This window comes from Maylandia zebra, linkage group LG17 (assembly GCF_041146795.1).
Source record: "Maylandia zebra isolate NMK-2024a linkage group LG17, Mzebra_GT3a, whole genome shotgun sequence".
Classification (NCBI taxonomy): Eukaryota; Metazoa; Chordata; class Actinopteri; order Cichliformes; family Cichlidae; genus Maylandia; species Maylandia zebra.
Window position 1 is genome coordinate 29,092,332 of NC_135183.1, and position 17,808 is coordinate 29,110,139.

The 17,808-nt window shown below is 38.5% G+C and overlaps 1 protein-coding gene across 5 annotated transcripts in view; it reads left to right on the forward strand.

Annotated features, from left to right (window-relative positions):
- Positions 1–17,808, forward strand: part of chchd3a (coiled-coil-helix-coiled-coil-helix domain containing 3a) — an 80,739-nt gene that overhangs the window by 43,987 nt on the left and 18,944 nt on the right. For 3 of the 5 annotated variants that reach the window (XM_014409588.4, XM_014409590.4, XM_004548256.4), the window contains 3 exons: positions 924–938; positions 4,659–4,742; positions 15,067–15,137. In XM_014409588.4, coding sequence (XP_014265074.2) covers positions 924–938; positions 4,659–4,742; positions 15,067–15,137 — 170 coding nt within the window. The remainder of the gene's footprint in view (positions 1–923; positions 939–4,658; positions 4,743–15,066; positions 15,138–17,808) is intronic. The other 2 variants (XM_014409589.4, XM_014409591.4) reach the window with 1 other exon arrangement.

Sequence of the window (17,808 nt, forward strand, 5' to 3'; positions counted from 1 at the left end):
TTTGTCTGGACCATTGCAATATCTGGATTATTTTCTTTTTCAGCCATTCTGTTATAGGTTTACTGCTGTGTTTGGAATCATTGTCCTGTTGCATGACCCTATTTTGGCCAAGCTTAGCTATCATTAAGTCGGCCTTTGGTTATACAGAGCAGGTCATGATTGTTTTGCAGCTACCAATCATGTAACTGTTAGCATGAGGTGTTTGTGTTCATATGCTGTGTTTGGTTTTCGCCAAACGTGGTGCTGTGCATTATGTCCAAACATCTGTCCAGAGAACATTGTTCCAGAGGTCTTGTGGTTTCTTCAAATGCAATTTTGCATTGCATGGCCTGACTTTGGGTGAATTTGCTAAGATGTTTTCCTACTTGTAGATTGATGGACTTCAGATTATTTTGGCCTTAGAACTCTTCCCAAAATGATGGGCAGCAGGAATTGCTTCCCTCAGGTCATTGCTGAAGTCTTTCCTTCTTGGCATTATGTTAAAACACACCTGAATGATCGAGGCCAACAAATTGGAAAACAACCTCAAAACTTGTGCTTTTATACAGGTGCTTACACTTACTGATGATCAATTAATCATCAGTGCATTTGATTAGCAGCACCTGGCTGCTACTTGCCTTCATAATTTCTGAATAAAATTATGCTGAATAAAGAAGCTGAATAAAGTCCTGTGAAATCTTTCTTTTTCACATGACTCTATATATGCACAAGTCTGTGTCTATGCTAGTGAGAAAGAAGATTGAGAGGACAGAGTGTGAGTATTCAGGCAGAACAGTGTGGCAGCCAGTCACTCCTAGTCTCTGAATACTAAAACTCCCCAAATGTCACTTTGAAGAAGTTCATGAATGAATCAGTATGGTTTTTTTTGCTCAGTCTTTCACTTTTTCTTTCTCTTGTTTCTTTTCAATGCTTCTTTTATTCAGGAGATTGGAAGGAAGGTAAGTCTAGAAGTCTTTACCCTCACCCTAAAGTGACACTTCTCTCTCACATGATCATGTGGAGAATTTCTTTTCCTGTGTAGCTTATACGACATGTTTGATTTGTCTTTCCACCAACAATTATTGATGCAGATCTCTTACTCCCAAAAAAACTCTAGATGACTACTTCCTAGCGAAGTTATTTGTTCTAAAAGCATGTTATACATCTTAAAAATGGTATCTTATTTACTAGATATAACATCCACTTGGAACTGGTCTATTAATTTTAATTCATCACAGTTTATAGCCTTGGCTGTTAACATATCTATCAGTTTTGGCAAGTTAATGATGATAAGTAATTCCATTAATCAAAATAGGTGGTCCAGATAGTTGTGTTGTACTTTCTTTTATGGTTAATAAAAATGCCATCAGTATTTATCATTTTGCTTGAGTCACCGGTTCAAATTCTTTTTCTTTTTTCCTCTCTCTAAAAACTGATATATCAGGTCTTATCTTTTTCTATATATAACATAGAACTTGAGCCAACTGTTTAATGAAGGTCACAGTAGAAAGGAGGACAGTGAAGATAGGTCGGCTTTGTAAATATATATGCCAGATCGTGATGCCTGTTTGCAGTGAAAACTGATTTTATCTTCTTGGTGTGATAGTATTTTAGCCAGAGACTTAACACAAGAGGACAAAGAAACACCTACAGTACCTGGCAAGGCATTATAAGTCGTATTCATATGTGCACACGGGTGTGTTTCTTTTAGACATTAAGCATATATGCACAAATCACCATTACCTCTATTGGTGCACACGTAACGAAATCAGATGAATCCATATTCAACACTGATAATAACAAAGGGAAAATATGTTTTTAGATGTTCTTTGCAAATCTATGCAAAACATGAAATCTCTCACAAAAGTATCCGGCCATTAGTTTAGTGCATTTTATTAGGCCCTTTGTAAAAATGACTGAGCTTATTCTTGGTTAAGTGTCTGCAGGCTTTACACGCCTGAATTTGGCCAACAAATTTAGTTGTGTAATTCATTAACACTTCTTGGGAGTTCCTCTTAATTCTGCCAGGTTGTGTATTACATGTCTGTGAATTTCCATCTTCTGGTTTCTTTGAAAATATTCACTAGGGTTTAAATTAAAATATTCACTAGGGTTTAAATGTAACTGTAACTTCGGTCGTTGCTGTGCTTTTTGGAAGTCGAATTTCCCAGAGGAACCCACCCGAGGGATTAATAAAGTTCTATCTTATCTTATCTATCTTATCTTATCTTATCTTAAATTAGGTATTTTGCCCATAGCGTTGTGCTGCCACCTCCATGCTTCACTGAAAAGGTGGTAGTAAGTTGGCAGGCTCATGTTGTTTCCCGTTTCTGACCAAAAAGACCTTTTGTCTCATCAAACCACAGAATCCTTTTCCTTATGCTCTAAGAGTTTTTTTTTTTCAGTTAACACTTTTTCCAAACTCAAAGTAGGGAGTATTTTACTCAAAAATGGCTTTTATGTAGCCGCTCAACCATAATGTGGTAGATGAACTGGTTGTCCTTCTGGCAGGTTACATGTCTTTGAAGTTCTATTGGAATAATGAAACACTATTCTTCCAAAAAACAGTCTCAGATTTGGTATTTTGAATAAGGTGGTGAAATGTACTGTCAAAGAAACCAATCAAGCCAGTCAAAATCTCCCATGGGTATTCAGTTGTGTTGAGATCTGATGACTGTGAAGCCAATGCATTTGACTCACCAGGAAGTGACTGCTCCTATCAGGATAGAAATATTTTATCATAGGATGAAGTTGATCTGTTGGAACAATTTTGAAAAGTTTTATAGTGAACTGAAGTAATGTCACTGCAGGGATTTTAGTTTTTGTTTTGTTTTTTACTTTAAATTTCCACATATTTCTGTGTCCAGTTTGCAGTAATTATTATGGTAAGTAGGATGCACTCAACTGTAATTGGTCTTGAATCCATTTTCAATTTTTTAATCATCTATGTTTGTGAGTACAGTGCACAAAATGTGTAGAGCAGGGGTGTCAAACATAAGGCCCGAGGGCTAGAATCAGCCTGGCGGTGACTCCATTCTGACTCACTAAATGGCTTTGGAAGTATGAAGGCGGGCATAAAGTTTTGGACTTCTAATTGCATTTCTGTTTAAGGTTTTACAGCTTTTCCTCCTAAAGACCTCCTCAACAGTCATTCATACTACACCAAACTAGTTAAGTAATAGATAAACAATTAAATGGCAGAAAAGTCCCCCTTTCCCCTTTTTCTGCTATAGAAATTTAGGTTTTTAGAAAAAGGAAAGTTTTCATCAATTAACAAAAACTATGTTTTATAAATCCAGGACAGTCTAGGCCAGGGGTCGGCAACCTGCGGCTCTTTAGACCTTATAGTGCGGCTCCGCGTGGTTTGGGAAAAGTATTTAGCTGAAGTGTATTTTATTCATGTTAGTACTTTTTTAACTTGTAGTTCTAAATTGGAATATTATTGTGATATTGAAATATAAAAATAAAATTCGATTCTATTATTTTTTTCATCGCTCAAAATAAGCGTCACACTCGCGGAAGCCGGTATACCCGCCGAAACGCCGTGCATTTATCGAGACTTTCAACCCCAGGTAGGCCAATTATGGATCTTCGAAACCAAATTATGTCAGCAGCTGTTCTCCACCATGAACTATGTTATAAACAAGCACCGCTCACGCCTCACAGATGACAGCTTCCAGTCCTGCGTAAAGATGAAAGTGATGTCGTACAGCCCCGATTTGCAGACGCTATGCGCAGAGGTTCAGGAGCAAAAGTCCCATTGTACTGTGGCAGAGCCGATGATGTTTGCATGAACACGCTTTTCACACACGGTTGCTGTACGCACACAGCCGGCTGTAGCTTTGCAGCTCACAGCCTGACACATACCAACACAACAGCATAGATAGCACAGACGTTAAGGCCGCGCGGCGTGATTGTGTGTCCCGCTCAGGTGCGTCCACCTCCCCTGCAGCGACGCTGCAGACCACGCCCTGCCACACACATTAACCTGGTAAAATACATATTTAGGCAGAATTTTTCATCTTTTAGCAGCATAGTGCTTTTTTTCCAATTATTTTTTAAAAGTCAGGTCAAGGCTCCAAAAGCCCAAAGGTGATATGAGGGTGGCGGCTCACAACAGTTTTTGTTTGCTACTTGGATCATTTTAGTTCAGCTGAGTGTCTTTCCTTTTGTTATATTTCTTTAAGAGTTCAAAATGTGTTAATTACATAAATAAAATGTAATTTTCTCTGTAGCACTTCATGGATTTAAGCAACACACCTTAGTTGTTTACACAAAGCATAAAGGTAAAAAACAATATATACAGTGTTATCTTCATTTTAGATGTCAAAAAGCATTTGCGGCTCCCAGTGTTTTCTTTTGCGTGGAAACCGGGTCCAAATGGCTCTTTGGGTGTTAAAGGTTGCTGACCCCTGGTCTAGGTGGTGATCTATCAGAACAGTTTCTGTTATTTTACACATTTATCATGTAGAAATGCATCTCTTAATCTTATAATGAGATATCTCTTGGATTATATGTACAACAAAAACAAGAGTTTGTGTTGTCCTTATATTCACACTATAAACACTAAACTCTCTTTATGGGTGCCTTTAATGTGTATTTATGCTTGCTTGTCTCATGTGTGTTATGCTTTTTTGAACTGGCCATGCTCAGCACCTAATTTTTGTCCTTCTCTTTAGGCCAAGCAGGTGGAGGCCAAGGAAGCAGACCTAAAGAAGCAGGATGCTTTTTACAGAGAGCAAGTGGCCCGGCTGGAGGAGAGGGTAAGAAGTAATTCGCAGTTTACACCAACTTGAAAAATGGGCGTAGTTGGCATGTACGATCGCTCACAAAACTAGATGTACGATTGATCTTACGGTAATTATTTATTTTTAAATTATCACTTTTAATGAGTTTGACTTTTACAGCCTTTCCCTGAGCTTAATTTTCAGTTGAAATTGGAGAAACATACTTATTTATCCAGCTTGTTTTTCTGTCAAGGTTTCCTAAGTTTAAATTTAAAAAAGTTTACAATATGACGGGGCAATTTTTCTTTTGAAAATGGTAAGTAAATCCAAAACTCAAGAACATTCACATAACTCTAAGAATAATTTAAGAATGTGAATAAAGTAAAAAATAAGGAGGTGGATAGTAGAGTAATATATAGTAATGGATAATAGAGTAGCATGAAAGCTAACAGAAAATACAACTTTCTATTTCACAACACAAAGCAAAGTCATAATGAAATATTGCATTGCATGCTCACCAGGTGAGCTGGTGTTATTGCTGTTTTCAAGAACCTGCACCATAATGTGCTGCAATAGTTTCTCCTGGGTAAAAGTTTATATACTTACATCATTGAGCGAAACAGTCAGTCACTAGCACACTGCAGTGCATACAGAAGCACACATACCCAGTGTACGCACAAATAAGGGCACACATGTTCGAACTCTGAATTCGACCATTATACACAGTGGGCCTGTTTCCTACTGGGCTCAGCCAAAGCGGTCACATTTATTTTTCCTCTTCATCCCACTGCCCCACTGTTTTTGTCATCATCCTTGAACTTAAACTCTGCATGCGTTCCCCAGTGTGGTGTGTATAGCTGTCCTTCGCTCTCTAGTTGGCTGCCTTGCTGTAATTGTCTTGCTGCCCCTTTTTGGCTGTCACTTTAAATTTCAACCTCCGTGCCTGGGCCAAACAGATAAAGGGTTAAATCTAATTCATCCCGGCATGTGTCCTCCCGTTTCTCGAAAATGACACTACCCTGATGTTCCTTGTAAACTAGTGTCCTATGGATTGGGACGTGGGTCAGCTGCCGTGCTTGGCGCACTTCAAATGGCAGCTCCATGCTGGTCCCAGTGAGAGATGCCTGCAAGGCAGGGGACCAGGGTCAAATGCCCTGTTAAAGTGTGCTAAAAAGAATACCTTCATGTGGCTCTCAAATCATAAGTATATCTCAAGAAGGGTATAATGCCCTATTTAGTGTGCTTAAATTGACACCTTCATGCTGGGAAGGAGTTTTCTCCCCTTTGAAGGGTTAAAAAGTCAAATGGCCTCTACGGTGGAAGCCAAATGGAAATTTTACACAACTGTGAAGGCGCTAAGGTGATGTTGTTCTTAAAGCCAGACATGATAAGAGAAATATAACATGAGATAGTTTTTTTTCTTGGTTAAAGGGCACAAATGTCTTTGCAGACAGCAGAGCAGTTGTTATAATTCATTGCTATGATGCATTATAATTGAAGAAAGGTTGCTAATGTTTATGCAGTTTGTAAATTTATTGATCAGTTGTCAAGAAACCAGTAAGATTACAATGTTAGTTATATAATTCTGAACGCTATTTAGCTCCTTGTGCATTATTGTATCAATGCACAGGGAGACAGCAGTGCATCACATAGAAAGGGGGCAAATGTGAGTTCAAGTGTAAGAAGTGATGCGTCCCAACTAACACAGCTGTTATCAACTCTCGACACTGGTCATCCATCAACCATGTTGGCCTCTGGTCAATATTCCTTAGATCAACGTGTCAACAAATGACTTTTGCAGCCCCAAGAGAAACAGAGGAATCAAAAGGAGGCAGAAGACGGAGTGGAAAGACACCAAGGAAACACATAATGCATGGAAGCCAGAAAGAGAAAAACTGAAATGAAAGTGATTCTTAGTTTTCTTAAGAATCTTAATTAGTGTATAATAATGAGTATTTCCTCTAAATGTTAAAGGACAAGTATGATAAAGGTAAGCTGTGAGTGGAGCATAAAAATGGAAGCTGAGTGGGAGAAATGGGAAACCTGGGTAGCAGGAAGGGTCAATGAAAACTAAGAAAGTGATATATTTACAAAATTAAAAATTGATTTTCCCTTATTACATATGGAGGCAATTTACAACATAAGTAGATATTATGTGTGTATTTTGTGTCTGGTTGTGTGATCTTGTACTCCTTTGTGTAACTGGTTGGCATATCACATGTTGTCTTACTGTGTATCAAGCGGCTTGGAGCTCCATAGGGGTTGTAGTTTGTTTGGACTGTGTTAACAATGCTCTTTTTTTTTTTTCTCGTTCTGGCCTCAGTGCCCCATTTGGCACTGAATCTAGCCGCCCTTCATTCCCTGTGCTCTTCAACCAGTGTGAGCCAAAATCACTTTTGGCATGTTCTTTTCCTGTGCTCTCATTGTATTTTGTGCTTGCTTAATAGTGTCCACTCCAGATGAAGGCTTATAATATGTATGCACAGTACAAAGAGTAAATTTGAGGAAAGAAACAGAACAGTGTCACAAAGAAATAGCAACCAGGAATATTTAGCTTAGAAACAAGCAAAGAGATATTTAATTCAATTAAGTGTAAAACTGCTAAACAACCAAAGCATTGTATTCATAAATAGTTCATATTGTTGCCGTTTATTATATATAATTGGTTTGAGTTTTTCTTGTGCCATACACAGAGCAACAAGGATGTATTGTAGGCAGGGGACACTAGAGTCAGTATTGCTAGACAAAGGCTGCATTTGCCTTGTGATATGTCTGCTTAGATTTGCAGTTAAATTCCCAAGTTTCAACTGGTTACATTTGGGAATTTTCTGCTTTTATCATTATAAATTATTAAAAATTGATCTTTGAATTGGAGGTTGTTGGTAGGATAAAATAAGATATTTAAAATTGCTACCATGGGATTTAAGTTCATTGCCATTTTTCTATATTTACTTAAAACAACAGAACATGCATACAATCAAAATTGAAAAATATGTTTAAAGAAAACAGTTTACTATTGCGTTAGGAGATAGAATTATCACTCTTTTTCATTTCTAACAATTTTAATGGTTTTTGACCAAGTTTTGTATAGATTTATAGAGAAAGTTCAAGAAGTTGAACTATTCATGGTGAAAAATATTGTTAATCAACGTGTTATGTGAAAGAAGAAACACTATTTAAAAATATGTAACAATGTAGATAATATATTTTTCTTGATTATTATTTATTACACCTCATCCGTAAAAGGCTGAAGGGGTATTGACGTCACCCCACCTGGTGGCGTAGACAAGCAAGTCTGCGCATGTGATAACTCGAGGAGACATAGGATTTTCAAATTGATACCGAAGGTGTGTCTACTAAAAATCTGGGATGAGTTTGAATCCCAGTGACCTTGACTTCAAGGTCAGAGGTCAAGTTTTCTGAAAACCTTGTGAATGCGATAATTCAAGAGCGAGATGAGAAAAATTGTGTAATTTGTGTATAAAAAGGTTAATGTCCGATGTGCTTTGAATCTTCTACCACAAGTATGGACATTCAGAAAGGCTGTGTATGCAAAGTTTGGAGTTTTCAATCTGCAAACACCGTAGCTGTGAAAGCACAATGCTTTTTTTTTTTTTTTTTTAACCACTTTTCTACCGAGAGTGCATAAAAATTAGTTTTCACTTGGAATATATTGCTTGCTCACCATTATCTTCCATCACATTTTTCACGCCCCCTTCTGTCTCCTCTCAATTCCTTGCTTACCTCTGGATTCCCCCAGAATCTCGAACACCAGGAGAAAGAGGCAGAGGAACCGAGAGAGAGAATATAAGTCTGATATATATTACATGTCTGTTCCAATCTAACATAGCCATTCATCAGAGAGGCTTCCAGTGACAGGCCATCACCAGGCTCCCAGACAGCTCAGCCTGCTGCCTCCGATGCTGCCGCTCATTGGGGCCAGAGCTACCAAATAGCCCCTGAAAACAATATCTATATATTTATTACATTTTCACTCAATACCTGCCTCGCTGTAAAACAATCTCATATTTAACAATCAACTTGCCAATGTTTCTTTTTCTCTTTTATCCCTACCATATCCCCGCCCCCCATCACATCTGTCTCTATATCTCTCATTTTTAAGTCTTTTTTTCCCCCCTTTCGAGTGGTGCTTTTTTCCCCTCCATGCTTCAATTTCATCTTTTTCCGAAAAGATTTTTTTTTGTTCTCTTCTTTTTTCTTTTTTCTTTTTTTTCTTTTCGCCTTGTATATCAATGAAATTGGATTTTTCTACTCTCCCATGGAGGACAATCACAGCAGCAATTGCCATCTCATAGCAAAGTTCTACCGCACTGTGAAAGGAAGAAATACAGGAGAAAGAGCATTAAAAAAATGTAATGGCTTCTATCTCTATATCTGTGTCTCTGCCTCTGACTTGCTAGCTTCATCTCTCCCTCTGCCTGTCATTTCCTGCTCTTTCTTTGTATTCTTTCTGCAGGCTGCAGCAAAAACTACTTTTTTCCTGCTGATTGTCAGCAATAGAAATATTAAAATAAAGGTAGTGTTTTTGTTATTATTATAGTTTTGTAGTAAAAAAATGTTTTAAATTTTGGGTGTTTCCGCCCTCCCTCTTCTTCACTATGAAGCCATCTGTGGCTCTGTTATAAAACTGAAAATGGATTGATCTGGAGGCATGACGGTGCATTTCAGTGTTGTTTATCACCATTTGCTCCTTCAGCTGCGTGACAGGAGTCTTAGGAATTTTACCAGAAGTTTCTTCAAAGAATGAATGAATAGATAAGAATTTACAATAACAAAGTGGTGCATCCTTTTTATGTAGAAAAACAAAACAAAAAACAAAAATAGAGCCATCCATCTGTTGCTTTTCACAGGATGAAACAATTTATGGGTACAGGCTTTGAATTTTTAGCTTCCATTTTGCAGTTTTATTTATTTGTTTTGTTTTATTCATTTATTTTAACTTTTTAATTGGAGACGTTTCTATTTTTCTGTCCTAATCGGGTGTTAAAATTAAAGGTCAACTCTCTAGATGCATTTAGTTTAGTCATAAGAGACGCTAGCTTGGAGCTAGCCTGTAGTCTTTTGCAGCATAACTAATTTAAAGAATTAAAACCTTTTAAATAGCTGACAGGAACTTAATAAATAGTTTGATGGAGTATTTTTTCCCAAAGTGAAAGTATTTTGAAAGTTGAATTTTAAAGTTAAAACACTTTTATGTGAACTTTTGTAAAGGGTTAGCTCAGGAGAAAGGATAACATTTAGCTGAAAAAGGAAAGCTAGCTCTTTGAGTTTTCAAACCTGTAACCAGCAGATTCAAGAAATATGGAACTCAGTCAAAAACAAATGTTCTTGTTACAAAAAAAGTCAAATTTTCTTTCAGACAAAAGTGCATTACAACTTCATGGTGCGTTTAGAAAGGAGGAAAACTAAATATTTCTATCAAATTTTACCAATTTGTTTGTGAGAGAACAGGGATAGCTCTTGTTGTAATTGTCTCCTTGAGTATTACCAACCAGTATCGCTGTTGAGCCCCATCCAAACGTTAATGTAGGCCACTCAGATGTAGTCAGATGTTAAAGAAAAATCACTACAGGGGAAGTTGTGACACTGGGAGCTAGTGATGTGCGATACCACTGATTTTCTTTCCGATACGATACCAAGTAATATTCAGGATTGTATCGACCATACTGGTCCAATACCGATACTTTGTACAAAAACTTATTTTATTTATTGTATCTCAAATTATAGCATCATAATGATTACAGGACATCAGATTACTTGTTCTTATCACTTAATAATGCAGGGTTCATCATATAGAAATAAAAAAGCTGAAGTTGTGCACTATTTGAACACCTTGCCTACCTGCAGCACTAAAGGACTCCGTGAGAGACGTCTGTCTCGCCCTAGCAGCACCTGTCCCTGTCCTTCTCTTCAGTTCATCTCAACATACCCTCGTCATATTCTGTGATATGATTTACTCTGAGGTGTTTGACAAGGTTAGTGATGTTGCCACAACCATACATGCCAACCCTGCCAGTTTTTCCGGGAAAATACCGAATTTCAGTGCCCCTCCAGAAAATCTCCCGGAGCCACCATTCTCCCGATTTTCCACCCGGACAACAAAATTGAAAAACCATATCGCAGAATTCATAGCGCGGCCCAGCCAATTCCAGTTTCCAACAATGGCGGCAGCGACTTAGTTTTATTATCACTCTTATTTCTCTTTCTGGGTCGCAAATTTTTTTTTAACATATTTTCAGGTGAGAATGTAGCTGTGTAAACTTCAAATATCTGAGCCGATCGACACATCGTTTTCAACCCCCCGCGGTCTTTCGCTACTCGGGTTAAACATGATATACAAGTCACTTTGATAACTTAAAAATGTTATTGTTTGGCTTTTTCAGTGTTTTATTTGTTTGTGAGTAAATCGGTTTGGCTGAGATTAAAGTTATTAGATTAGATTAAATTAAATTTAACTTTATTAATCCCTCGGGAGGGTTCCTCGGGCTTTTCACACAGCTGAATAAACGTCAAACAGAAAATGATTAAAGAGAAGTGTGAGACGGTCAAGTGTTTACGTCAGTGCCCGATTATATTTTAGATAGCAAGGAACAGAAGGCAGAGTTTCACTCCACTGAGAGAGCTCATGACGTACTACCCGGCTTTCTTTAGACCGTGAAGGCCGGGTCCTCAGAAGCAGCCTCTGAATTTCGACACCCCCGCTGTTTCCGGGCCGGCCAATAATAACGGTGACATTTAACATATTTTATCCGATAAATAAACCCTGTAAAATGTATTTAACACCCCCCCACAGCCCTTTTGAATGTCTCCCTAGTGTGGCCACAACACCTCACTCTTGGAGCACTTTTTTGCCACATGTATCGCAAACCACGTCTCAGCTGTTTGTGGAGGTAAAATAAGTCCGCACATGACTCCAATTACGCTCAGCCATTGTTGTGAGTGCGGGCGCCAGCGGCTGCGAGACATTTATACAGCCGTATTTCGCACATGACTATGAAAGGCGGAAGAGGAAGTAGTTCCTTTGAATGTAGACAATCTGAATGTTATAGTTTCTTTCCAGTGTGTCCCTGTTAATGATAAACTACAAATTTACTCTAAATTACTAAAATATTGATATTGTAATGTGAGAATCGATTCTAGAACATAAATGACTGGTATCGGAAGAATCGATATTTCAGGATCGATCCGCACATCACTACTGGGAGCACAAACAAATATGCAGGCCTCCCAAAAACAGATTGATTCTGCTGTGGCAAAGGCCTCTGACAAAAAACAAAATTGTACTTTATGTGCGGTTTAGCATGTTGATGAAGTAGATGGAAAAAAACCCCACTGGATATGCACACATTCCTGCTGTTTTAATTGCGCTGCCCAGTTTAGTGGATATGTTGTGTAGATTTTGTTACCTCTTACCAAACATAGAAGTTAAGAGTTTATTGCGTTTATAACAAAGAGGAACATTTGTGTTTATCTGTGCATCCATATCCTATTATATTGCTGTAGCCCTTGAAAGATAATAGTAAAATGCTTAGTCATTTCTATGTAAAAAAAAAAAAATCATTTACCAGCCTGCTTGCTCTACTTATGAGTCACACAGCAGAAGTCTAAATTTCTTTAGCTCTGCAGAATCATAATGTTAGCCATGGTGGGGTTTCTTCCCATTTTGTCCCTCCTGCTCAGCAACAGATAAGAGAAAGAAGCCATCAGTACAAGGAGTTATTTGTTTTATTCATTAAGAACTGGAAGCCTTTTCTCTAAATTGACCTAGAGCCTGTGTTGGGGGTGCCGCTTCTATCTTCTCCATATTGTTGCAGTGCATTAGCAGTAATGACTTAATTTGTCTTCGACATCCCCCCCACCAGCATTTTGTTTTGCTCCAGATGAGCTAAAAACCTTTTGGAACGCAAATAGAGTAAATGGGATGAAAACAAACAGAAACACTATTTTATTCAAGAGGTTTTAGATATTTGATTTCATGGCGAGGCGATGCACTGCGTCAGGCCTGTGTAGCTATTCTGTTGAGCCAGTGACGAAGCATGCTAAACAGCAGACAGCAATTTAAAAAAAAAAAAGAAAGATTGTGCTTTGCAGCCCCTAAAATGTTGATCAAGGGAGGAATGTTTTCATCCAAACTGAGCAGGGCCTCACTTTTGTGGGCTAATGAAAGGTCAGGGCTATTCTCTGAATCAGTTGGGACAACAGCAGGACATCATAATTTGAGCCCACTCAGTAATCACACAAATTATACTCCTCTCTACCTGGTTGTGAGCGAGTGACTGAGGTTCTTTTTTCTTTTTTTCTTTTTTTTTGGATATGTCTGTCAGTGTTTACTAGCTGCCAGGGTACATTTAGACACTTAAGGCAGTGCGTCCACATGTTCCCATGGTGTGTGTTAGTATCTTGTTTGTGTAGGTGTGCGCAGGAGAGCATTCACATTGTTTGTGTGTGTACATGTTTTGAAAGTGTTCCTGCAATCATTGACACACATGGCCTTTTGTACTCTCAGGTGGATTAGTGTGCTGATTAGAACCAGCTCTGCCATTTAGGCAGGTATTATTACCTTATACTTAGTATTCTAGACAGAACCCCAAATCTGGCTCGTTCTGTCTCTCTCTTTTCTCTTCCAGTGGCTCAGTCTCAGCACCCAGGAGAAGTCTTATTTCTGCCTCTTTAGCAGCCCCCAAAATCTCTTTTTAGGCTTTTTATCTGTGAATAAGCTTCTGTTTTAAATCCTTTTCCGTAGCTCTTGACAGTACCTTTGTCTAAACCGAAAACCACTTGATTCGAGGCCAAGAGGGCGCCGATACAGCATGAGCTTACAAGTTAACTCTTGGCAATTTGGCCATACTCTTTGCTGTGCTTTACATACAAAGTAATGTCTGCCTGAGGGACAGCTAGTGTGGGTCGTTTATGTTGTTTTGCATTTTGATCTCAATCAGAAGTATGAGAAAGCATGCATACACGGAGCAGTTTGCAGTGTAAAAGAAAATAAATGTGATGTGCTTTTAATTGATGTGTGTAACTGTACTGAATGTGAAAAGGGAAGTGCTCTAAATCTACTGCAGTTCATCTAAATGAAGAGAACTTAAATTGGTATCAGACCTTTTGTCAGTGTTGTCATGTCTCATCTTCTTTTAGCTCTACAACACATGACTATTGATCTTTTCAGCACCACAGTTCATTCCTATTGATCTCTTCTGAAATATGATGAATGTCTTCCCTGCTTGGGGATGAAGTTAGAGCAGATGGCACCAAGAGGCTTAAATTTGTCACATTTATGTTTATGCAAGATGATTGAAGGGTTTGGTAAATGTAATGGTGATTGGTTAGCTGTTCACTTAGTCGCTTTTGCACAAATCTGCAGCACGCATACGATTTTTTTTCCTCTGAAGGATTATTTTTGCACGCCATTTGCTAAGGATGATAGGTTATCACAGTTTGAGAGACTTTTATGGCAGTGCTGCATCTTAGAGCATGTGTGTAGATTGTTCAGCTAAACATGAACCCAATAGTTAATGGCAAAAAATGTCAAATCTGTGGAAGGTAATCATTTTGTGAATGACAGTTTTATAATGAAAGTATTCGTGCAAGTATTACTATTTTTGTCCACATGGAGTCCTTCACAGAAAGACATTTATATCGGTTGACATTACCCTCAATCAAGCCTCACACAACACAAGCTATCTGTCACACTTTACAGCCTCTCACAATTTGATTATAAATGTGCATAGCAGCCGCTGAGGGCTGACAAGACAGATCTTCCTGGGTTGTATAAATGGTCTAGTAGCTAGGTTATATGGCTGTGTTTGAGGAGGTAATTTAGGTTGAGTGGTCCTGCTATGGGTTCATTTGCTATGGGTCACCGGGGGATTACGACCACTGGTCTGTACATTGTTGACAAGCGACCCCGTGGCCTTACAGGATTGCTTTCTGTTATTACAGCACTCTTAACTGTCAGGATAAGCACAAACATACATTCACTGAAGCACTCATATTTTGCGTGTGCAGGAAAAGCGCACCTCAAAATAAAAATGTTTGTCTTTGCAGGCTTCAATACTGCAAATGTGTACTGGTTACTAAATGTTACTGATTGCAAAGTTAGCATTTATGTTGTGGACACTAAAACCAAACGGTGATCTTAAAATGAATCTCCATTAGGGTTTAATGAAGTCTGAGACATGAGGCCAGAGCTATGTGGACCAGATCTGTAAAGAAAAATTACTCGATTCATATGTTTCCTTTTGCCTAATTACCCTTATCCAATTATTTTAATAAAGTGCTAAGAATCACATTTTAATGTATTCCTCCTGCTCACTGACTTTCTCCTCTGTCTCTGCAGAGTTCTCAGTTCTACAAGGTCACCACGGAGAATTTCCACAAAGCTGCAGACCAAGTGAATGCCAAATTCAGGTAAGTGCAGACACGGACAGTCTAAGGTAGATAAATAACTTAAAACAAAACACAACTAATAATTGTGAAAAGATTCTCTATAAAAAATTTGATATGATAACACTACAAGCAGAGCCTTCTTTTTGCAGTTGTCTAAGGGAATGAAAAGCTAACAGCAAAACAAGGTGTCAGAGAAGTCATTAACAACTGCCTGTCTTTGTCATGTCTTCCTCCCCTAACCCCAACCAATCGCGACAGATGGCACCCCTCCCTAAGCCTAGTTCTGCTGGAGGTTTCTTCTTGTTAAAAGGGAGTTTTTTTCTTTCCACTGTTGCCAAAGTGCTTGCTCATAGTGGGTAATATGTTTATTGGGGTTTTCTCTTTATTATTGTAGGGTTTTTACCTTACAATATAAAGTACCTAGAGGCAACTGTTGTTGTGATTTAGGTCTATAAAAGTAAAATAAAATTGAATTGAACTAAATTGAACTAAAAGTTATGGGGAACTGTGGAAGTGAAGACAGGAAGGGAAGGAGTGAGAAAACCTGCTGAGTAGAAAGGCAAAGGAAAACTCTCCTGTAACTGCAGAGGGAGCTTTAACTACATGAGTGGTGCTGCGCGTTTTCACTTTTCCCCAAACGAGTCTATATGAGGAACAGTCTGGAAAAATGATCAACATCCTCATCAGAAAACTGTCTGAAATATGCAAAGCAACACCTGGATAAGTCAGATTCAGTTGGATAGATGATAGTTCAGTTTAAGTCACTAGTCTGTTTGAAAATAAAGGAAATGTATTTGTTTCTAAGAAGCTTGAAGTATTTGCACAGGTAAAAGTAAAATAACAGAAAGAAGCAGTGCAGTGCATTCAATTTTAAGGAAAGGTTGTTTTTTTATTATCTCTTTGCTGAAGGTGTTGTGTTTATTTATTTCCATGCAAAATATGTTATTTGCCTAAAATTGCCCACAACTCTTGCACGTAACTATAAATCTCATACCAGCGGAGGGTTTTTTCCCACATTTTAATGATGCCTTTTAATAAATTCTGTTGCTGTATGTGATAGGTATTTATTCGATGGTCTTTGTAGACTTTGTGCTATCAAAACTGATATATTCAGTGACGATTAGAGGTCCACGTGGACCAGTGAATATGCAATTGAATTATTCTACCCATTTCCTAACCCACATCTTTCAATCAGAACAATATTAGCTTGCCCTATTAGCTGAGGCCGATGTAGTTCACTGATACGCCTGATCATGTGCTGGTGATAGTCAGTAGGATTTGATCTCTCAACATTCCAGTGTCCCCAGTTATTTCATGTCTTCTTTTACAAAATACTTTGGACTAGCTTAGTTTATTGCACGTCTTTTTATCCTAAATACAATGGAGAGTGCAAACAATACAGAGTGCAAACAAGGAGCATGTGTGTGATCCTTATGCTTAACCTTAATAAGCGATAGAACAGCCACACCTAAAGTGACTGAGGAGGAAATATTAAACATCCAAGCTGTCATGGATGAACAAATTCAGCACGTATATGTAACTCAAGAAGATGCAGAATCCTTCCCGTCTGTGATCCATCTGTCTTCTTAATAACAGGCTATTATCCTCCATAGTAATGTTGTGAAAGTGGATGAGGAGCCTGTAGGAGGTGGGGCAAGAATGGGCCCTGGCTCTAGGCTCACCTCTAGGGAGGCTTGGCTGATTGTGTTAGCTTGTCATTAGCCTGCGCTAACACTGGGATCATTGTCTCCCTCTGAAATGCTGGAAACTGATTAGCCTAGCCCACCAGGGGTTTAGCGCTAGACTCGTGGAAGCTGGAGCTGAGACTTCCCAAATCACATTAAAGAAAAAAAAATACAGTGGAATAACATTAGTGCAAAATGGCAGTGCTAACTGCAAGCGAATGCTGGGCTAATGTGCGGGTAGTCATGTGGCACGGGTCTTTGCACGGAAGACACTGATTGGTGGATTTGATTATAGGAGGTGCATTAGCAGGGTTGTGACTGGATTTCAATAGTGGATAGTCAGAGTGTGTGTGTGTGTGTGTGTGTGTGTGTGTGTGTGTGTGTGTGTGTGTGTGTGTGTGTGTGTGTGTGTGTGTGTTAATGAAATGGCGGGAAGGTCTGGTGTTACAAGACAGGAGCAGGGATGCATTGAGGAGATCGGAGCAGAGGTTTAATTGGATTTAACAGGGAGTGTTTGGCCCATCCTTGTTTATGTGTGTAAGTTCATGCATCACTGTGTATGTTTGTATGGTCTCATATGATGAACAGCTTCTGTGAGCACAATGTGTGTCTTTCCTCAAAGCTTATGACAGACCCTGCAGAGATAAGATGCTATCTGTAGCCTCTATTGAGTAATAAAAGAAAATATTTTTTGTCTCACTGAGGCTTTTGATTTCCTCGGAGCTGAAAATGCCCCCTTGAGATAAAGAAAAAAAAATAGAGCCAGTGCCTTATCCATACTTGGTAGAATTATCATTTGATATGTTAATATGGGATTGTATGAAGTGTGGGAGATGACATCTTTCTTAGAATGTCTTTATTTCCCCACTTTAGCTCATGTCAGTGCCACTGAGTATTAGGTCTTTTATTAGACTGCAATTTATATTAATAGAAGAGACTTGTGAAACCAGATGTTGATGACTGCCAAGGGTTATAACAGCTTAATGCATGTCTTTGGAAGAATTAAT